This window comes from Malus domestica, chromosome 02, assembly GCF_042453785.1.
Source record: "Malus domestica chromosome 02, GDT2T_hap1".
Taxonomy (NCBI): Eukaryota; Viridiplantae; Streptophyta; class Magnoliopsida; order Rosales; family Rosaceae; genus Malus; species Malus domestica.
This window is the reverse complement of record NC_091662.1, coordinates 30,030,656-30,053,690: the sequence shown is the minus strand read 5'-3', so window position 1 is coordinate 30,053,690 and position 23,035 is coordinate 30,030,656. Positions and strand designations below refer to the sequence as shown.

At 41.6% G+C, this 23,035-nt stretch overlaps 2 protein-coding genes and 2 long non-coding RNA genes across 4 annotated transcripts; 2 read left to right on the top strand and 2 right to left on the bottom strand.

Annotated features, from left to right (window-relative positions):
* Window positions 1–1,854: 1,854 nt before the first annotated feature.
* On the bottom strand, window positions 1,855–4,143 carry LOC139191735 (uncharacterized). Its single transcript, XM_070812741.1, has 2 exons — window positions 3,571–4,143; window positions 1,855–3,342 (listed from the first exon to the last, which is right to left on the bottom strand). The coding sequence occupies exons 1-2, from the start codon at window positions 4,141–4,143 to the stop codon at window positions 1,855–1,857; spliced, it is 2,061 nt and encodes a 686-aa protein (XP_070668842.1).
* An 8,008-nt stretch (window positions 4,144–12,151) lies between these two features.
* Window positions 12,152–13,842, bottom strand: LOC103407359 (beta-D-glucosyl crocetin beta-1,6-glucosyltransferase-like). Its single transcript, XM_029094193.2, has one exon. It carries the CDS (start codon window positions 13,761–13,763, stop codon window positions 12,390–12,392), a length of 1,374 nt encoding a protein of 457 aa, XP_028950026.1. The 5' UTR covers window positions 13,764–13,842; the 3' UTR covers window positions 12,152–12,389.
* Window positions 13,843–17,107: 3,265 nt separating this feature from the next.
* Window positions 17,108–17,880, top strand: LOC139190567 (uncharacterized). The gene is made up of 3 exons (XR_011574874.1): window positions 17,108–17,161; window positions 17,245–17,756; window positions 17,851–17,880. It is a non-coding gene; the product is annotated as an uncharacterized lncRNA (long non-coding RNA).
* A 117-nt stretch (window positions 17,881–17,997) lies between these two features.
* Window positions 17,998–18,225, top strand: LOC139190564 (uncharacterized). The gene is made up of 2 exons (XR_011574871.1): window positions 17,998–18,076; window positions 18,173–18,225. It is a non-coding gene; the product is annotated as an uncharacterized lncRNA (long non-coding RNA).
* Window positions 18,226–23,035: the final 4,810 nt, after the last annotated feature.

Below are 23,035 nucleotides of genomic sequence, written 5' to 3'. Positions count from 1 at the left end.
AAACTCCCCTTTCACGAGAAAATGAGGTTTCACCTGATGACTGCTATCTCCAACACCCTTGGTCGACCGCCCCTCTATCTCCAACACCCCTGGTCAGGCGGCTTCCTCTTGATGGTTTGCCTTCCCGCAAGTTACGGTGATAAGTTGGGCTTCACCATCACATATGGTGACAGCCCCGTCGGAGGATCCTCTACCAGGCCCATGTTGGCCGCACAACCCGATCATCCGATTGGGTTCCATCCATGAAGACATCGGGAAACCAGCTGAAGACACCACCATACCTAGGGAGAATCAAATGTAGTACATAGGATTGGAACTCTGTAAATTTCATCAATTTGTCGACATGAAATAAATACTATTTTAGCAATTTCTGTCTTTCTGCCTTCTTTGAATGTTTGATGAACAAAAAACACTGCATATGAGATTCCCGAAGCTCGTTTCACTCTGCCCCCTCTTCAATGTAACAATCCCTTACATCCCATAATGTAGGATAATATTTCTTTAAGAATCTAACATTAATGGGATGTTTCTGCCCATTTCCTTCGAGGTCCGCTAGGTAGTATCCTCCTTTATTCAAGACTCGACTAATAATGAAAGGACCTTCCCATGTCAGGCTCCACTTTCCAAAACCCCAAAGCTGAGCTCCCAGCGGGAGGACTGTTTTCCACACTAAATCTCCCTCTTTGAAAGATTTTACCTTCACCTTCTTGTTATAAGCTCGGGCAACAACTATCTTTCCTTCTTGAATCTGGTTCAAGGCTTCAATTCGGGCTGTATCCAGGTCTTCAATACCTTGACACATGGCTTCGATATATTATGCACTATGTAACCCAAATTGGTTTTGAATTCTTACGGAACTAACGTTGATCTCCATGGAGAGCACTGCATCTTGCCCGAACGTCAAGGCATAAGGAGTTGTGCCTGTCCCCGCTCTTTTGGAAGTCCTGTATGCCCACAACGTATTCCCCAACATCTCATGCCACTTTTCTGGACTATCTATCACCATTCTTTTAATAATGTTGACCAGGATCTTGTTGCTAGCTTCGGCCTGCCCATTTGACTGAGGGTAGTGTGGACTAGATTGGATCATCTTTATCTTGTACTTGTTTGCAAACTCCTCGACTTCTTTTGAAATAAAAGATGGCCCACGGTCCGTCACTATAGTCTCGGGCACCCCATATCTGTGCAGGATCTTGGTCTCGATAAAATTCTTGACTATGGTGGAAGTTATGGATTTTACTGCTGATGCTTCCACCCACTTGGTGAAGTAATCCGTTGCTACAATTATAAAATATGCCCTTTACTGGAAGCTGGATAAATTTGCCCGATGAAGTCCATCGCCCATCCTCGGAACGGCCAAGGCTTGACCACTGGATTCAAAGGTACTGAAGGCACGTGTTGGAGAGGTCCATGCCTCTGACATTCTTCACAACCGCGGGCATAAGACTTGCAGTCTTTTTCCATGTCGGGCCAGAAATAACCGTACCTTCTGAGTAGCCATCTCATCTTTATCCCTGCTTGATGTGCTCCACATATTCCCTCATGCACTTCGGCCATCACTCTCATGGATTCTTCCTGGCCTAAGCATTTTAACAGTAATCCATCTGGGGTCTTTCTTAGCAGGTTCTTCGCCCATAAGACATATTTGGTTGCTTGCTGCCTATTCTTTTTACTTGTAGGTGAAGAGGGATCCTTCAAATGATGAATGATGGGTGCCCTCCAATCTTCCATCTTGGTTTCTAGAATCATTACATCCAAACTAAATCCCCTGTCTAAGATGGAATGAAGGTTTCTTGTTTGGATCTCGACATCTATTCCATACTTTCTTTCCTGTATTGGCACTCCTGAGGCTAGTTACGCCATTTCATTGGCTGCTAAGTTAGATCCCCTAGGAATATGATTGATCGATATCTCAGATTCCCAGAAACTCAACAATTGTGTTGCTACCATATAGTACCCCGCCATAGTGATATGTCTGCACTTGAACTCGCCATTTAGCTGGTTTATTACCAACTCTGAATCACCAAAGACTTCTACTTCTGCTGCCCCCAAATCCAACAGGATTTCTAGACCAATAATCAATGCCTCATACTCTGCCCGATTATTGGTATTTTCTTGGTAATCGAGCAGGAATGAGTAATAATGATAAACCCCCTGAGGATTTATAATCACAATCCCAGCCCCTGCAGCCTTCTGAGTGTGGGGTCCATCGAAATACAGCTTCCAAGGAGTAATCCAGAGGCCCGTTACTCTTCTTATCTCTTGCTGGATCCAATCTTCTTTGCCCGAAACATCACTTCTTGGTGGGATCCAAACGCTAGTAACCTCCAAACTTCCTGGGATATTGATTACCTCACTTTGAGGTTCCTGATGCTCGATCAAGAAGTCAGCAATTGCCTGGCCTTTGACTGCCCTTTGAGGTACATACTGAAAGCTGAATTCTGACAGTGCTAGAATCCACTTCCCAATCCTTCCTGCTAGCATAGGCTTTGACAACATGTACTTTATCACATTTGTTTTGGCAATGATATGCACGTGACAAGGTAACATATAATGTCTTAGCTTGCTGGCAGTAAAATATAGAGCCAAACACAATCTCTCCACCGGAGAATATCTTGTTTCTACCTCGGTCAAAATTCTGCTGAGGTAGTATACGGTCTGCTCCTTTCCACCTTCGTTATTTTGAGCTAGCAAACTCCCAATTGATTTTTCCGAAGCAGAAATATACAGCTTCAAAGGCTTTCCCCTTTGAGGTGGTACCAACACTGGTGGAGAAGTTAGATAGGCATTGATGCTGTCAAATGCCTGCTGGTGGGTCGGCCCCCACTCAAAATTCTCTTTATCTTTCAATCTTAGTAAAGGAGTCAGCGGCTGGATTTTACCTGCTAAATTGGCAATGAATCTCCTCAAAAAGTTGATCTTGCCTAGTAGCCTTTGAAGCTGCACTTTGTTGGTGGGTGAAGGTGACTCCAATATTGCCCGAGACTTGTTTTTGTCCACTTCCACACCTCTCTGATGCACCAAGAATCCCAAGAAGTTGCCCGCTCTTACTCCAAATGCACATTTCTTTGGATTCATCTTCAATTTGTGGATCCGCATCCTTATCAATGCTTGCCTGAGATCTACTAGATGTTGTTCTTCTGTTTTAGATTTCACCACGATGTCGTCGATATATACCTCCATGCTCTGGCCAATTAGATCATGAAAAATGGCATTCATTGCCATTTGATATGTTGCACCAGCATTCTTGAGCCCGAATGGCATGACCAGATACTCATATGCCCTCACATGACCAGGACACCTAAAAGCTGTTTTATGAATATCATCTGGAGCCATCTTTATCTGGTTATATCCGGCATTTCCATCCATAAAAGATAAAACTTTATGCTTTGCTACTGCATCTATGGATAAATCAGCCATGGGCATGGGGTACTCATCTTTTGGTGTAGCGCCATTAATATTTCTGTAATCAACACAACATCGTACTGCTTTTGTTACAGCTTTTAAAACGGGTACGATGTTGGCCAACCACTCCACATATTTGGCTGGTCTGATAAAGCCAGCTTTCACTAGCCTCTCAATCTCTTCTTTGACCTTTTCTTCTATCTCCTTTGACATCCTCCGTGGCGCTTGCTTGACCTGTTTATATCCTTCCTTGATGGGCATTCTATGTTCCACTAAGGTTGGATCTAACCCTGGCATCTCGGTATAATGCCAAGCAAAACAGTCTTTGAATTCTTGCAAAAGACAAATAATCCTGGCCCGATCCTCGGCCCCTAATAAACCACTGATCTGTATTGGTCTTAGATCCTCCTCCGTGCCTAGATCAATAACTTCCAAAGGATCCTGAACTTCGGGTGATGGCTTATCAGGTTCTGCACATAAAAATTCGACCAACTCTAGGCTCTCGGGCAAGTCGTCTGGCCCATCTAGATCATATATGCATTCGGCCATTTGAATGGCCCTATCCAGTTCTTCACTGCAAGATTCCTCTCCATTTCCATGCTGGCTGGTCGAAGCTTCTTCCTGCCATTCTTGCTCTTCCTGCTCCCTCTCTTGTCTTCTTCCCTTCCCATATATCAATAGTCTTTTAATCAAGGATCTGACTGCCATGACCTGATCTTTCTTCTTTTGTTCAGTCATTGATGGTGTAGGGACTTTGGTACGAGACAGGGTCTATCCCACTCCTCCTTAGTAAGGAGCATTCCTTGTTCCAAAAGCTTTTGGGCCGTCACCTTGGTAGGATGGCCGTTCTTATCAGCTCCTGAACATTTCAAGATTCCTACGTTGGGATTGTAGAAACTTGCTTCCGCAACATTGGCTGAAGGGAGGAATGGCCGTGTTTCGACCTCTACTATCTCCCAAAAGCCTGGTCCTTCAATACCCGCCTCATGATATACAACCACTTGTTGATGAAGAGTGGAAGGTATGGCTAGACTTTGATGGATCCAATCTCTTCCGAGTAAGGCTCCGTAAGTGGAGGTGCAGTCCACCACAAAGAATGCCAGCATTATCTTTTTGGATCCCAAGTCCACCTCCAAAGGTAATATCCCATGAGTCTTAGTGATAGCACCTGAGAAGCTAGATACCGTAAGGTCCGTGGGAATAAGATCTTCCGTGCCTCTCCCCATCTTCCTCATCTGCTTGGCCGGTAACACGTTAACAGCTGCTCCTCCATCAATTAAAATTCTTTTGAAGGGCACACCTTCTAAGTGAGCTGAAACATATATAGGCTTCAGATGGTTGGCCAACGAAATACTCGGGTGGCTGAACATCATCTCATCTGTGTAAATCCTTAGATGACCCCATTTGGATGCTTCTGAGGGCTCAGCCTTGCCCGAGTCTTCTTCTTCCGCTATCTCCACATTGACTTGTGCCATCATTGGCTCCGTTGTTAAGTAATCACCCTCCATAGTAGCAGGCTGATCAGGTCTGGCACCAAACGTGGCAGATAATATATATGCCATGTTGATGTGGAAATTGCTGGGCTCGAGTACATCCTCCTTCTTGCTCTCAATTTGGTCCATGAATTCATCTAACCAGGCCATCGTATCGGCTAGAAGCAGAGGTTCTGGTATCCCCTCCTGTTGTGGTTGATCCATGCCCTCGTACAACGTTTGTTTTGGAACTTCACCAAAGGGATCCACCAATGGCAGAGAAAGTGGTCTTGCAACAGTTCCCATGTGAATAGGCTCCGGCTTCCATCCAGGAGTTGGTACCATGATCAGATCTTCTTGAGCTCTTCTTAAGATCCTATACTTCCCAGGATGTTGGCTCTGCGGCACATGATCCCCCACCCCCTCTGCTTTGCTGTTGGCTTTTTTTACCTCCTTCTTATTTCGCCAATGGAGCTGGCTACTACCTCCAGATGTTGCTCTTTCCAACTTTTGAGTTTTTGAGGTTTCAGAGGTAGTGGGGGTCTTTAAGGAATTCATGTAGGCCTTGTGCTGCCTTTGAACCCTCCTGATCATAGAGGCTCCCATTGGTTTGGTAGGCTGTCCGTTCTTCCCGACTACATACCATTTTCGCCCGAGGTGGGCATGATTCCTTTTTCTGCCGGGATTAGCTATCCCATCAGTTCTCTTGACTTCCCTCCCCATCTGGCCATTCTGAGGATGATCTGCACCTCTTTGGATTGTGGCCTCCATTTTTTCTGCCTCGTCAGAAGCTTCATGGTTTCGAAACACTTCTGACAAAGCCTTGGGTTGAGATTCACCTCCTAAGCGTTGAAAAACGCTTCGGGAGGTGTCCTTCTTTGTTGCCTGCTTATTTTTTTCGCGGGCTTCTCTTCTTGCATCTTCTTCCTTCCTCCTGATTAACTCGTGATCAATGAGGACTCCAGCAGAGGGAATCTCGAGCTCACACTCACGCTGGCATTTACTGCACATAACCATCCCCTTGATTATGGTAGCCTTTGGATACTCGGGTAGTTTGTTTATTCTTTCTGTAGGTTTTTGGGCCAGTCTTTCTTCTTCTTCCCTTGTAATCCTCCATTTTCCTTTCTCCGCCCATGTCATATTGAGCATATTTATAGGGGCCTCTGAAAAGGGAAATGCAGGGTTGATTACGTCCATCCCGTCTGGCTGGTTGTTTCTACGTCTTTTTCCTTTGGGAGGAACCACCTCTATATCACTTCTAGAGCCCGTGGAGATTTTCTCCAAGCGTTGCAGCATTTGAAATAACGTGGTCTGCAAGTCTTCTGGCATATCTGTTTCTCTATCTTCTGATTAGGTGTCCCACTGGGCGTGCCAAAACTATGTTCGTGGCAGGAATTTCCGTCGGGGATGACTTCCTGGCCAACGAGCACACAGCTCCCCTGGGAGATTTGGCGCCGGTTGAGGGCTGCTGTCGGGCTTCTGCTTTCCTGTTGGGCTTTGTCGGGCAAGTCTCGTAGGGCAAGGCTGAAAGAGAAGGACAGCGTTAACTTTGAGAGGTGCCTTTGTGGGGCCTTAGGTGTAGGCCTTAAGGCTCGCAATCAAGGTTAACACTTAGGTGCTCAGGCGTGCCACTGCCATCTTTAGCATGGCAGATGTAAAATGGTTGTCGTGCTTTCGTTGTGAATATATATACATATATCCGAGAAACCGTGTTAGATTTTACAGGTGCCTTTGTGGGGCCTTAGGTGTAGGCCTTAAGGCTTCCTGTCAAACTAAACCAGTACTCGAACATATCATATTTGGTCTTTATGGTTATCGGAGTCTTATAACTATCATATTTCTGATTATCCGAGTCCGAGACGTAGAGCGAACCCAGATAGGTGCCTTTGTGGGGCCTTAGGGGTAGGCCTTGAGGCTTCCCATTAGAGTCCGTTCTTATACTCAAACCATCTAGACTGCAGAATAGAATGAACCCAAATAAGTGCCTTTGTGGGGCCTTAGGTGTAGGCCTTGAGGCTTCCTATCAGAATCCATTCCATCCTTAAGCGTTCTATGATAATCATGATATAATAGAAATAAAACCAAAGGTAGGTCGATTACTTGCGCCCCAAGTAACTTCGGACTTCTCGTTTATCAAGGATTGTCGTGGATGGGTTAAGTCCACATAAAGTTCTTTTTTATGCCTTGAGGCCAAGGACTTTTAAACTAATCAGATTTACATGCCTGCGGGCTTATGACTTGGATCTTATCAATTAAGGCTGATCGTCTTGCAGGTCCCTATCTTTGTAGTTCTGTCAAAGGTATGAAAGCTTAGAGGGGGAGAAGGGAAAGGAGAATACAAAAGGTGAATCGATACTACAACAAGTTAGAACAAGGTAGCAGAGCTATTACAGAGGTTGGGAGAAAAGATTATCCCGCGGGGGATGAAGGCTTGTCCCGAATGGGATGAAGGCTTGGGCTGACTACAGCTTCGTTTTGAAAGGCAAATCTGGCTTTTTGAGCAGAGTTTGTGCTTTTGTTTGTTTGATTAAGTGTCTCTATTCCTGTCTTCTCTTCCTCCTTTTATAGACGACTCGGTTTGGCTCCTGTAGCGACAGTTTTGCTCGAATGCGGTCTGAGGGTGATGACTCATCAGCTTTATTACATGTAATACCACCATAAAGTACTTTATGGGCTGTGCAGTGTGATCAGTCTACACCACTTGGTCCTTGGGTAGGTAGGCAAGTGGCCCTTGTGAATTGTATCAAGTCAGAAAAGGCCCTTTCCTGCTTTCCCAAGTTTCGGCTGGGTTTTGATCTTCTATTCCTCCAGGCCTCCTTTTGGGCCGACTCCATCCTTGGGCCAAAATCAAGTTTTAATCCAAACAGATGCTATAGGAGGAAGATGCCTCTTTGCCCTTTTTGTTTTCTCCGTCGCGGAGTGAGAACAAAGAAAAGAGTAAAGAGAGATCGAGAAGGAAAGGAATGCGAAAAGGGAGAGAAGGGGAAAAATAACATGTGCCTACTATTGCTGCTGACACACTCCGACCCGAATGTCTACTTAGACATCCAAACTGAGCTGTGTTGGCCGACACTGCTCGGTTTGAGTGTCCAAGTGGACACATTCGGGTTGGGATGAGTCAACTGTCTTTCCCTTTTATTTTTAACTCTAACTAAACACATAAAAGAACACAACTCTAAACTAAATAATAAATAATAAAATAAAAGCTAATTAATAGTAAAAACAAATTATACACATGTAAACAATAATTAAGAAAAATTAACCATTCTATTAAGAAGTAATTTAAATGAGGGCCTTTACATACTGCCTGTTTCTAAACTATCCACTTTTATCAAACACTGTTAAATCCAACGAAAAATGGGCATGTGAGGCTCGATCTACCTATTCACTTTGAAGTAAACAACATTGACACATGGAGAGAGTAGCCAAAAATTATGTACTCAATTGTCTACACCAAGTGGTGCAAGTTGGTTTAGAATTTTAAATTCGGTCATTAACAGTTTTTAAACATATTGGATGAAAATTGGAATAATGCATACACAAATTCTAAAATTCTAAATAATTTTCAACCCATATTTTTCTGGAATGTTGCAAACTTGTACCGACAAAAAGAATTCTGAAATATTCCAAAATTCTAAAAGCTTTTTTACTTTAGATTATGTATTTAGTAATCAACTTTTGTATTTTAATTCGATCATTCTTAGTTTTAGATACAATTCATTAGTAGTTTTGATATTTGATATCATACACTTATATATATGACATTACAAAATTAATTGAAAATTCAGGAAAAATTAGTATCCGGTCCCTAGTTCTTACTGTTCATTGACTAAGACCTTATTAATTCTCAAATTTTGATTCAAGTCCCTAGCATTAATGTGATAATGAATTTACATGTTTATTATATAATTTTTAATATAAAAATTAGTAATTAATTTAGGGTTTAATACTCACACCTCTATTAAACTTCTAATTAATTTTCAATTCAAACATTTCCAAAATAATAAAAAATTAAATTAAATTAAGTTTGTACCTATTAGTTTTTTTTTTATATATATAAAAAGATTCTCAATTTTTTAATCTTAAATGTACCATTCATATAATTTTTCAATTTTTTTAATCTTAAATATACCTATTCTCAAATATATCAATTTGTTATATGTAAAATGTACCCTTTTTTAATATAAAATCCATTCAAAATTTTTAATCCATGTTTAAACTTATATGGGTACATTTTTTTTCGTTGATTTGAGAATGTATCCATATTTTGGTACAATAACTTTTTTTGTTAATTTTGGTTAATGTACCCATACATATATGTACACACACACACACACACACACACAGTGACATCCCACATCGCCCAGAGGAGTGATCCTTAAATATATATTCCTATCCCTACCTAGCGCGAGGCCTTTTGGGAGCTCATTGGCTTCGGGTTCCGTAGAAACTCCGAAGTTAAGCGAGAAGGAGGCCAGAGCACTCCCAGGATGGGTGACCCACTGGGAAGTTGCTCGTGAGTTCCCAAAAACAAAACCGTGAGGGAATGGTAAGCCCAAAGCGGACAATATCATGCTACGGTGGTGGAGCGGGCCCAAGATGTGGTGGACCTGGGCCGGGATGTGACAAATTGGTATCATAGCCAATCCCTGGGCGGAAGTGTGCCGACGAGGACGTCGGGCCCCTAAGGGGGGTGGATTCTGACATCCCACATCGCCCAGGGGAGTGATCCTTAAATGTATATTCCCATCCCTACCTAGCGCTAGGCATTTTGGGAGCTCATTGGCTTCGGGTTCCGTAGGAACTCCGAAGTTAAGCGAGAAGGAGGCCAGAGCACTCCCATGATGGGTGACCCACTGGGAAGTTGCTCGTGAGTCTTCAAAAACAAAACCGTGAGGGAATGGTAAGCCCAAAGCGGACAATAGCGTGCTACGGTGGTGGAGCGGGCCCGGGAAGTGATTCGCCCCGGGCCGGGATGTGACAATTGATATCAGAGCCAATCCCTGGGCGGAAGTGTGCCGACGAGGACGTCAGGCCCCTAAGAGGGATGGATTTTGACATCCCACATCGCCCAGGGGAGTGATCCTTAAATGTATATTCCCATCCCTACCTAGCGCGAGGCCTTTTGGGAGCTCATTGGCTTCGGGTTCCGTAGGAACTCCAAAGTTAAGTGAGAATGAGGCCAGAGCACTCCCAGGATGGGTGACGTATTGGGAAGTTGCTCGTGAGTTCCCAAAAACAAAACCGTGAAGGAATGGTAAGCCCAAAGCGGACAATATCATGCTACGGTGGTGGAGCGGGCCCGGGAAGTGATCCGCCCCGGGCCGGGATGTGGCACACACAATACAATAGAGAGTATAATTTATATTTTATTATTTTTAATCCCATAAATTATGAGTTTTATTTAAAATCTCATTAATATAAACAATTACAAATTTCATTTTTTAATTTTTAATTTAAAAAAATATAGTAACTTATATTATTACATTAATGTCAGGAACCTCAATAAAAAATTAAAAACTAACAAGGTTTCAATCAAAGAATATTGATAACTAGGGACCGCATCCAAAGTGTCCCTTAAATTTATTAACAATATATATACCTAATATTAAGAAGGAATGACAAATTGCATATAGGAAAAATGTTTGAGAATATTATTGTTTTTTATTTTTGATTTTGTTTTTGTCAAAGGTTGAGTAATTCATTAAACAAAATCCAAATGAACATAAAATAGCTTACAACGAGTCTAAAAGGGACTAGCACATATAAAAAGAAACGCCACTAATGCAAAACAAAGCATGAGTAATAGTTTCTTTGTGAGTACAAAATGGTAAATAACGGAAATGCATAAGTGGCTCAACAAATAAAGAACCAAAAGTGGCTAGTACAGAAAATCCTAGATGCCTATGTGAGGGATGGCCAGCTGCAGAAGCTGGGAACCTAGAGGCCACTAACCACACACACTACCAAAATTTCACCACAAAATAACAACTGCTCCCTAGATCATACCATATGCAAATCTTCAAAAGCCCCAAATGGTAAACAAAATTAAACCACAAACAAACAACATTATATTAAAACCAAAACTCAAAATCACCACCAAACAACCTGCAAACCGATTGGAGTAGCCAAACTTCACAACTAAATACACCACCCGGGGGACTAGCCAAAAAAATAATTCTAACGCCAGAAAATCACAACATGAATCCATAACCAAAGAAGGAGGCGGGGCAGAGCTCCGCGCTGAAACCAATGTCTTGGTTTCACACACCTCCAACTGAATGAGCGACAATTCGCACTCGGGGTGGGTAGTAGACGCAAGAGTTCGTTAGAGTACTCAACCGAAAGCAGCCAATTTGACAGCAAATGAGAGTCAGTAGGGCCAGGGTGGAGGGTGAAAAGGAAACGGCATAGGACGATGGAGAGCGTGTGGATGAAATTGTAGTTTGGGTTAAGGATGTTAACTACATTGCAATGGTTGGGAATTAAAAGGAAAATCAAGAACAATGGATGAAGAGAAGGATGAACACAGAGATATTAGAGAGAGAGAGTTTAGAGAGAAATAGGATTTGTATTCACTAATCAAATGAAGATTACACATACTGTTTATATAGAAATCCTAACCACTTTAACCAAATACTAACTACCTAACTATATTACTAACTGTATTACATTTTTACCCTTAATAAAGGATTTGTGGGTTTGGGGCTAAAGAAAATCTGGTGCATATTGGCAAGAAACAGTGGGCAATTAGAGGAAAATCAACACAGGAAAAGTCCAGTTCCCCAATTGAGATGAAATTCAAGCTCACAACCGCCATTGAAAGAGGATTGGAGTGAACCACCATCTTTGGGGAGATGTGGCCAACCACCATCATTAAAGAGATGGGGCAAAATAGCACTTAGAGAGGAGAGATGAGGTTAAAGGTGGAGAAGGTAGAGAATGGGAAAGAAGGAGGACCTGGTGGGGGACACGGGAGGATGGAAAAGTTTTCAGGTTATTTATATTATTATTGTTGTTGTTGTTGTTTTTCAATTCGAGGATATTTATCCTATCAAGTTGTTTATTATAGAAGAGACTAGCTCTGTATATAATAGATGAATATCCAAGGTAATTATAGTACTCAATAGTTGTTTGTTATTGGAGAGACTAGTTTTGTATATAATGGATGAATATCCAATGTAATTATAGGACTCAATAGTTGTTTGTTATTGGAGAGACTAGTTTTGTATATAATGGATGAATATCCAATGTAATTATAGGACTCAATAATGTAAGGAAATTCTCTTTTTATTACAACAATAACGTCACACAATATTTGGTACACCGTGGAGCAAATGCATAATCTGGAAAATTATTACGTTTTGTACGAATGCATTCCAGGTTATCCATTACAAAAAAGAAAGAAAAAAACACCAAAACAGAAGTAGACGTACCATATAATCCTTCAAATTAAACTGATACATACGTACGTAAAGCTGTTTTATATATTGTGTCCATTTCGCATATGCTCTATGCACATAGTTGCACCAGCTGCTCCAGCTGCTCCAGCACGTCATTTATCTCTTCATCCTCAATCTCTTTCATGTTGTCTCTTACTTCCAGTGCCTTCATTCTCACGCCCTCTCCAATTTTCTTCACAACCACATCTCCGATCGCCTCTGCAATCGCTTCTCGTTGCAAACCACCACCTTCTGCTCTCCTAGCCTCCACACCCACGCCGACCTCCTCTACCAGTTTGGCGTTTACTGGTTGGTCAAGTTGCATTGGCAGGGCTATAATTGGAACGCCGAACTTGATGCTCTCCAACACAGAGCTCCATCCACAGTGGCTCACAAACCCACCGACGCTAGGGTGTTGCAATATCTTTGCTTGTGGTGCCCAACCCTCCACTATCATTCCCCTCTCTCCCATCCTCTCTACAAACCCTTTTGGCAATACTTCTTCAACTTTAGTGGTTTTGTCTTCCTTGGGAAATCTAATAACCCAAATGAAACTCACTTTGCTGAGCTCTAACCCATGAGCTATCTCTTCTATTTCCTCCTTGGACAAAAAGTACTCACTCCCAAAGGAAACATACACAACCGAAGACTTCTCCCTTTTGTTCAGCCACTGGATGATCGGAGACTCCTCGTCGGTTTTTTGGTCCAGTGGGTCTTGAACTAGTGGACCAACAGGCACAATCTTCTTCCCGACTAAATCAGAGAGATAATCGATATATTTCGCTTCAATCTCTCTGGATGTCTTCGCCAAAATGATATTGCAAGAACTAGAACTGCACTGCTGTATGCGGTCTCCGTCCTTTAGGCCATTTGATGAAAACTCCACCTGATTTTTGAACATTCTGATCTCGTAATCCCGAAGATGGATTCCTGGGAAAGGAAATTTGAGACTGGAATTCTTGAAATGGTTAGCGAAAATTGAAATAATGGTGGCAGCGTTAATGGTACAAAACTCAACGGCCGGAATATTGTGCGACAAAGCTAGAGAGGGTGCCCATGGTTGGAGAAAATCATAAATGAGCAAATCTGGTTTTAGGGTTTGGAGGACGTTGGAGAAGTTGCTGCTGGACATGTCGAAGGCCTTTTTGAGAGTGGACATGAGATGGGGAGGGAGGCCATTGGTGGTGTGGTAGTGAGGTGGCAGTTCAGGCAACTCATCGTGCGGAAGATGGAGTTCCACAAACTCAATGCAGTGGGAGTATTTTTCAGAGAGTTTGGGCTTGATGGAGGTGAGATTCACAGGCGTGGAACAAATGTAGAAGTGAAGATTGTTTCTCTTGTGGGTGAGCTTCTTGGCTAGCTCGAGGAAGGGAGAAATGTGACCGTGGGCTAGCCATGGAAGCATAAGAATACTAATGCTTCTGTGCTGCTGAGAATAAACCATTCTTTCAAAATTTGACTCTTTTTTGTGGTTGGTGTTTTGACTAAAGGAAGTGATCTGATGATTATATATTTTTAAGCCACGGGAAGAGACACACACACATATACATACATACATACATACATACATATATATATATAGGGTAGTGTGATCGAGAGGTGACGAAACTACAAGAATTTTGAAGAGACGTGGAGCTTTAATAATTGATAGAGACTCTAGGGACCCGTTTGTTTGACCGGATTAGGGGGGACTGGATTGGACTAGATTGTAGTCCCTTGTTTGTTCTGCACCAGGATTAGGTTTAATGGGATTAAATGGGACTCGCTCGGATTAATGGGTTCGCTAGGAGTTCTTAGCCGAGAACCCCAAATTCGGCCGGACTCGCAAGACCTTCCGCGAGAGAAAACCTCGCTCATCCTGCGAGAGAGAGAGTTGTCGCCATCGCTCCCTGCTTGCCTTGCTCCCTCATCCTCGTCCTCTTCACCCTCATCTCTGCGTCTTGCTTGCCTTCATCTGCATCTTGCTCGCCCTTATCTGCTCCTCTTGCCTGGTAAACTTCGAATCTTCGATTTATTTCTTCAATTTGTTTTGCAGATCGTGATATTACTAAGCTTTATTTGATTTAATTATTTTGGGTTTGAGAAATTTTCAATAATATACCTCTGTAGTTGAACAAATTAGAGTTTTGATTTTTAGGGTCAAATTGCAGATCCTGCTCGCCCTGCTCCTCCACCTTCTTCTCAGGCGACATCTCAGGAACACTCCAACCAAATCGCCCCTCCTCCTCCCCTGTTCGATCCCAGTCAAAGTAACCCTCTCTCTCTCTGTCTCTCACTCTTACTCTGGTTCTTTTGAATTTGCAGTAATGTGTGTGTGTGTGTGTGTATGTATGCAGTGTGTGTGTGTATGTATGTATGCAGTGTGTGTGTGTGTGTGTATGTATGTATGCAGTGTGTGTGTGTGTGTGTGTATGCAATGTGTGTGTGTGTGTGTATGCAATGTGTGTGTATGTATGCAGTGTGTGTGTGTGTGTATGCAATGTGTGTGTGTGTGTGTGTATGTATGCAGTGTGTATGTATGCAGTGTGTGTGTGTGTATGTATGTAGTGTGTGTGTGTGTGCAATGTGTGTGTGTGTGTATGCAATGTGTGTGTGTGTATGTATGCAGTGTGTGTGTGTGTGTGTATGTATGTAGTGTGTGTGTGTGTGCAATGTGTGTGTGTGTGTGTGTATGCAATGTGTGTGTGTGTGTATGTATGCAGTGTGTGTGTGTGTATGTATGTAGTGTGTGTGTGTGTGTGTGTATGCAGTGTGTGTGTGTGTGTGTATGTATGTATGCAGTGTGTGTGTGTGTGTGTGTATGCAGTGTGTGTGTGTGTGTATGCAGTGTGTGTGTGTGTGTGTGTATGCAGTATGTATGCAGTGTGTGTGTGTGCAGTGTGTGTGTGTGTGTGTGTGTGTGTGTGTGTGTGTGTGTGTGTATGTATGTATGTATGCAGTATGTATGCAGTGTATGTGTGTGTGTGCAGTGTGTGTGTATGTATGCAGTGTGTGTGTGTGTGTGCAGTGTGTGTGTGTGTATGTATGCAGTGTGTGTGTGTGTGTGCAGTGTGTGTGTATGTATGCAGTGTGCAGTGTGTGTGCAGTGTGTGTGTGTATGCAGTGTGTGTGTGTGTGTGCAGTGTGTGTGTGTATGTATGGTGTGTGTGTGTGTGTGCAGTGTGTGTGTGTGTGTGTGTATGTATGGTGTGTGTGTGTATGCAGTGTGTGTGTGTGCAGTGTGTGTGTGTGTGTGTGTGTGTGTGTATGTATGCAGTATGTATGCAGTGTGTGTATGTATGCAGTGTGTGTGTGTGCAGTGTGTGTGTGTGTGTGCAGTGTGTGTGTGTGTGTGTGTGTGTATGTATGCAGTGTGTGTGTGTGAGTATGTATGCAGTGTGTGTGTGTGTGTGTGTGTGTGTGTGTGTGAGTATAAAAACAGAGTGTGTGTGTAAGGGTAAAAGTGTGTTGCACTCTGTCCTCGTGTGTGTGTGTGTATGTATGCAGTATGTATGCAGTGTGCAGTGTGTGTGCAGTGTGTGTGTGTGTGTGTGTGCAGTGTGTGTGTGTGTGTGTGTGAATGTGTGCAGTGTGTGAGTGTGAGTGTGTGTGTGTGTGTGAGTGTGTGTGAGTGTGAGTGTGTGTGCAGTGTGTGTGTGTATGCAGTGTGTGTGTGTGTGTGCAGTGTGTGTGTGAGTGTGTATGCAGTGTGTGTGTGTGTGCAGTGTGTGTGTGTGTGTGTGTGTATGTATGTATGTATGCAATGTGTGTGTGTGTGAGTATAAAAACAGAGTGTGTGTGTGAGGGTAAGAGTGTGTTGCACTCTGTCCCCGTGTGTGTGTGTGTGTGACTGTGTGCAGTGTGTGAGTGTGAGTGTAAGTGTGAGTGTGAGTGTGTGTGAGTGTGAGTGTAAGTGTGAGTGTGAGTGTGTGTGACTGTGAGTGTGTGTGCAGTGTGTGTGTGTATGCAGTGTGTGTGTGTGTGCAGTGTGTGTGTGTGTGTATGTATGCAGTATGTATGCAGTGTGCAGTGTGTGTGTGTGTATGCGGTATGTATGCAGTGTGTGTGTGTGTATGTATGCGGTATGTATGCACAGTGTGTGTGTGTGCAGTGTGTGTGTGTGTGCAGTGTGTGTGTGAGTGTGTATGCAGTGTGTGTGTGTGTGTATGTATGCGGTATGTATGCAGTGTGTGTGTGTGTGCAGTGTGTGTGTGTATGTATGCAGTGTGTGTGTGCAGTGTATGTATGCAGTGTGTGTGTGTGCAGTGTGTGTATGCAGTGTGTGTGTGCAGTGTGTGTATGAGTATGAGTATGTATGTATGCAGTGTGTGCAGTGTGTGTGTGCAGTGTATGTATGAGTATGTATGCAGTGTGTGTGTGTGCAGTGTATGTATGCAGTGTGTGTGTGCAGTGTGTGTATGCAGTGTGTGTGTGTGCAGTGTGTGTATGAGTATGAGTATGTATGTATGCAGTGTGTGCAGTGTGTGTGTGTGTGTGTATGTATGCGGTATGTATGCAGTGTGTGTGTGTGTGTGTGTGTATGTATGCAGTGTGTGTGTGTGTGCAGTGTGTGTGTGTGTGTGTGTGTGTGTGTGTGTATGTATGTATGCAGGGTGTGTGTGAGTCTATGTCAGTGTGTGAGAGTGTGTATGTCCGTGTGTGTGTGTTAGTGTGAGTGTGAGTGTGAGTATGTATGTGTATTTTGCACATTTGTCCATGAGTGTGTGTGTATGTACCATGATATTACAATGTGAATGTTTTGTATGGTGTGGGGTTGATGCTGAATTGCAATTTTTTGTGGTTGTTTGTTGCAGAGAAGAGGAGCATAAACAGAAGGCTAAGGCTAAGGCTACTGCATTACAGGTGTCCTTTAATTTCCCTCTTCACATGCAATGCCTAGGAATGATAGCAATCCTCATACTATTGTTTTTTTTTTGTTTGGATAGATATGGATCGAAGGAAGCTTTTATTGATCTTATTGTTAGAGATGTCTTATTTGGAGACAATTTGTATTTGTACGATTCTTGTGGTGATGATGCTACGTGGCAAACAGAGACATGTTGAACGACCCACATTGACTAACCGTTCACTTATTAGACGAGAGATTAGTTTGTGTTATCTGAATGGTATAATAGGGAATACTGATACTGAATGTGTCAACGAATTGAGAATGGATAGAAGGACTTTTGGCATATTATGCGATTTACTTCGTCAAGATGGGAGGGTAAAAACTGATGGTTTGGTGTCTGTAGAGGAACAGATGTGTATGACTTTACAAATATTAGCACATCATACTAAGAATCGTAGTGTTGGCGGTAGATTTTATAGGTCGGGAGAGACTATAAGTAGGTATTTCAATAGCGTATTGCAAGGAATTTTGCGATTACAAGGTATCCTACTAAAAGTCCCCCAGCCTGTGCCTATTGATTCTACAGATCCTAGGTGGCGATGTTTTAAGGTATGATGAGAATTTTTTTTCATTTTCCCTAAGCTTTAACTCTTCATTCCCTTTGTATAAATTAACAAAAACTTTTTTATTTTTTATTTTTAAGAATTGCTTGGGAGCATTGTATGGAACACACATTGATGTGCATGTACCTGAAATTGACAAACCAAGATACCGAACAAGAAAGGGTCGAGTCGCAACTAATGTGTTAGGTGTGTGTTCAGGAGATATGCAGTTCATATATGTGTTTCCTGGGTGGGAGGGTTCCGCATCAGACTCTAGAGTGCTACATGATGCAATTAGTAGGCCTAATGGTTTTAAGGTACCAGCGGGTAAGACTATTACTTAGTCTCAACTTTGTAAGTTAGGTTTAGTTCTGTTTGTCAACTACAAAACACTAATAAGGTCTGTTTTTTTTTTTTCATTAGGTTGTTATTACCTTGTAGATGGTGGTTATACAAATGGTGAAGGATTCCTTGCACCCTATAGAGGAATACCTTATCATTTATCTGAATGGGAGGGACGAACACCTTCTAATAAGGAAGAATATTTTAACATGAAGCATTCTAAGGCAATGAATGTAATTGAACGTTGTTTTGGCTTGCTAAAAGGAAGGTGGTCGATACTAAGGAGTCCATCTTTCTATCCGATAAGGACACAAGGTCGAATAATTACCGCTTGTTGCCTACTACACAATCTTATTAGGCAAGAGATGTCTGTAGATCCAATGGAGAATTTGCCAATAATAGAAGATAGACAAAATACAGAAGAAGGTGAATATGTTGGTAGTGTTCAAACATCGGACCAGTGGACTGCAATGAGGAATGATATGACTCAGGAAATGTATAATGAGTGGAGAGCAATTAGGAACCAGCAACCGAACTAGCTATATGTGTTAATGATAACATTTTATTTTAGTATTCCTTTTTATCATGCATTTGTTAGATATTAGCACAATGATTGGATGGTATGCAAATTAATTGGATATTATGCAAGTTGATTGGATATTATGCAAGTTGATTGGATATTATGCAAATTGATTATTTGTATGGTATTTTCCTTCATTAAAATATTTTTTGTTTAGGTATGGATAACGAAAATTTTTTGAATGCTACTCAAGAGCCAAAAGGAAGAAGGCGTAAATGGGAAGCATTTAAGGAAGAAGTATTACTAGGAGTTCTTGAGGATTTTGTTGCTCGGAAGCAACGGTGTGACACCGGTGCTTTCAAACAAGGTACTTTGGTTGAAATAGCAAAAGCTGTCAATGTTTTATGTCCTCATTCAAATATAAAGGCAAATCCACATATTGAGTCCAAGTTGAAGAAATGGAAAAAAACATATAGTATGGTCGTTGACATGATAAACACAAGTGGATTTGCATGGAATGATGTCAAAAAGTGCGTTGAAGTTGACAGTGATGACGCATGGCAAACTTATGTGCAGGTTCATATCCTATTTTATTTATGCATTAGTTATATTCTTGCTGCTATATTTGTTACGCATGCTAAATTTTAGTTTTGCTATGTTGATATAATCTTAGAGAAATAAAGAAGCCGATGGATGGAGAAGCAAACCTTTTCCACTGTTTGATAGATTTGCATATATATTTGAAAAAGATCGGGCTACGGGTAATGTAGCCGAAACCCCTGCTCAAATGGTGGAGGAACAAAGTCATGATCATGTTGGTGAAAGTGATATTAGAGGTGATAATTTTGTTTCTTCAATGAACCAACAAAGCCAACAAAGCACCCCATCTGAAAATAGCCAAAGAAAGAGAAAAAGAGCTGTGGGAAGTTCAAGTGATGGAACCGAGGCAATTATCAGTGGACTGAAAGATTTTTATGTTGAAAGTGGGAAAAGGATGCAAATGGTAACTGAAGCTTTAGTTCAAGGTACTGCAGATCATACTGACATAGCTAATGAACTTGAAGCAATGGGTCTCTCTCCTATGGATCAAATTGATGCATTGTCTCTTATTTTGGATAAACCAAAAAATGTGGGAGTGTTCAGGGCAATCAAACTGGAACTCAAGAAAGTGTTCGTCCAAAGGCTTTTAAGCGACAACGCAAGCGGATGAGGATTTTGGCTAATGTTAACATGGATGTATTTTATTAACGTTAACATGGATGTATTTTATTAATCATACAATCTTATGTTATGACTTATAACTTAGCTTTGCACTAGTATTTTGGCTTATGTTAACTAGCCATTTTGTAAATTATGGAGATCTATTTTGGCTAATGTTAACTAATGTTAACTAGGATTTTCTAAATTATGGAGATCTTATGTACTTGTATTTGTTGAAGTTGCATGTATTGGCCACTATTATTTTTCTTCTGTTGGGTGATAGAGTTTAAATCAAGCTACATTTGCAAATTAAACCCAATTCTATTAGCAGGTAATAGAAACAAAACAATTGTCAATTTTTTTTAAGATTCATAATATACATGGTAAAAATATGCTCCAATTAACCTATATCATGAGATTTGTAGCATTACTCTATTACACAATGGCAAAAATTTGTAGTCCTAGTATAAGCAAACACAAATCTGGTGAACAGTACTGTTTTTCTTATCCTGCTTCTTAGTCCGAGACTGCACCAAACGCTTCACTAAGTTAGTCCAGCTTAGTCCAGTCTAAGCCAGTCCAGCTTAGTCCCGGCAGCTAGTCCAGTCCGAGACAGTCCGGCGCAACAAACGCACCCTAGATGTTTCGTGTGACTTCCTAAGCTGAAGATGCATACGATAAAGACACAGCAAAGAAAAGAAGTTTAGTAAAACTTCTTTTTTATTTGTTGGCCTAAGGGTTACTTAATTACATTTTGACACGTGGCTACCAACTAGGCCAAAATGTCGACTGACGCCTACGAGCAAAAAATGCTCCCTCGACAAAGTCACTCCAAAATAAAATGGAAAAATTGAAATAGGTGTTGCAGTTCTATTTAGAATAGGAATGTGATTGTGTAAATCTTAGGAAATATGAGAATGTATTTTATATTTCTATTAGGATTTGATTATCTATTAAATGTTGTAATCCTAAAGGGAAAAGTTTTACCCTTCCTACTACTATAAATAAAGGCACAATGGGGTGAGTTAACACAAACCCACAATTACACATCTCTCTATTCTTCTCTATTGCCGCACCCCCTCTCTCTCTAAGGCCTCCATAATTGTTCAGTAAATTATGCCTAGAACATGTTATCAGCACGCTCTTAACGCTACGCTAACAAGAGAGTTTGATCTTCAATTTGGGGAGTATTACGTTTTAATCATTCTTTTCATGATTAATTTATTATTTTATTAAATTGATCTACATGCTATTGATTCAATTTAATTTTTCTGTGTTGAACGTAATACAACGCATTGGAGAATTCCGGCTTTCAAGAAGGATCTTCTACAAATTCAAAAGCTTTTGTTGTTTTCTGCTACTCAGGTACGCTTAAAATAAAGGAAGATATTTGAAACGACCCATGAAGCATGAAAACATTCCCCATGATGCATGAACCCCCTACATTTATATTTACCTTCCGATATATATATATATATATATATATATATATATATATATATTGTATATGTTCATATATTGGTCAATATATATATTTGTTTCATACATTACGCAATAATTGCTATGTGGAATTTGTGAGTCAAAGTATTCAATTAAATTATAAGCATGTTTCGGGTTTTTCTAAACCCTAAAGGATTTGAAAAAAAAAATGGGGGAATTAGGACATGGTGCGGCACACCACCGCACCATCATTGTGCAAATAATCACCAGGCCTAGGCTTGGATTTTACCTCGGTAGGGCCTGCAGCCCTGAGCCTATGCACACTGGCCTTGGCCCGCAGCCATCCAACCTGCCTAATTATCTGGGTTGTCCTCCCATACACACGATGCAACCTTTTTGGTTGCTGGGTTTTGTTGCTCTGGCTCACATACATATAGCCAGCATATGCTGGGCTTGTCACTGCGTCACCCATACCCAAGCATGTGACCTGCAGTCATTATGGGGCTGCTTTCACGCAACCAGCCTTCGCTGGGATCCCCGTGACAACCCACAGGCCAGCTTGCGCTAGACCTGTCTGTGCACTCCCTTGTGGCCCAAAACACAACCCAGCTGCGACTAGGGTCTCCCATTCCTCACCCATGGCCTGCAGCATCCATCAAAGGAACATTTGGGCCTCGTCTTATGCTTAAGGCACCCAACCCGTGCCTCTTAACCCCCGGCATTAAGCCCAATTATTTTTGGGGCTCTATTTTCGATCCAATAATATTATTTTAATATTATTTTACTTCTACGATCGACCCCGAATGGTCCCGATCTATTGAATTAATTAAAAGTGACCTGCAGTCCATTAATCTGATAATGAATCCAAAATTATTGACCTGAAGATCACTTTTGGACATTAACGATTCAATAATTTATTTCTCTTCTTCAAACCGTCACATACTTCTGTAGTAACGAAGCTCTCACACTTGAGTTCCTGAAGACAACTCAAATCCACTACACTAAGTTAGTATATTGCATTCTGAGTTTCTTGCAGGAACCTCTCTTTTATGAACTAAATGTTCATAAACTAAATCGAACCTGTAGTTTCGAATTTAGTGCCTTTGAAACCAGAAGTTTTCATAAACCAATACACCTATGAAAACCCGACGTTTTTCATGAAAACCATGTCTTAGAACTCGAATGTTCTAACTTTAATGCTTATGGATTATTCATTCCCATAGCACCAATCACAATCTTGTTCCTTCAAATTCAATGAATTGTCAAACCGTCACAAGTTTGATTTTCCTGATTTGGGCATTTCTAATAGAAACCACTTTATGTGGGGTACAAGATGTGAATCTCCACATGACTATTAAGAAGCTGAGAAATCATTGAAGCCAACAATAACATGGAAGAGCTGAATAAGCCTCTACCATGATCTTCATTCAAAGACTTATGCTCAAAGCATTACAAATGGAAGTACCTCCCGAACGAGGATTCCATGGCTCTTTGGCTCGCTTCTACGGACCGTCTAATCATGAAAGATATTGCCCAAAGCAAACCATGATTACGTCCATGAATGAGTACAATTCTGAAGTTTATAAATCCGATCGAATTTTGACTGGAGAATACTTTTCTCGTCCTTCCCTGTTTCTAACTCGCCCTTGAAGCAGCAGTGTAGATAGCGGAAGTTTATCAAATTCTCGGATCTGATTACTACCACAAACGTGAGAGAAAGGTATGGACCCAGTTTGGTCAAATCCTACCAAATGGTGATGCACTGCTTCGGTAAGGATACACTG

Excerpts from the sequence above, each read along its gene's own strand:
- LOC139191735 (XM_070812741.1), bottom strand. The coding sequence starts at position 4,143 with ATGACTGAACAAAAGAAGAAAGATCAGGTCATGGCAGTCAGATCCTTG. Across the intron at positions 3,343-3,570 it reads AAGAAGAGATTGAGAGGCTA|ATAAAGATGGCTCCAGATGA; the intron begins GTGAAAGCTGGC and ends GGATATAACCAG.
- LOC103407359 (XM_029094193.2), bottom strand. The coding sequence starts at position 13,763 with ATGGTTTATTCTCAGCAGCACAGAAGCATTAGTATTCTTATGCTTCCA.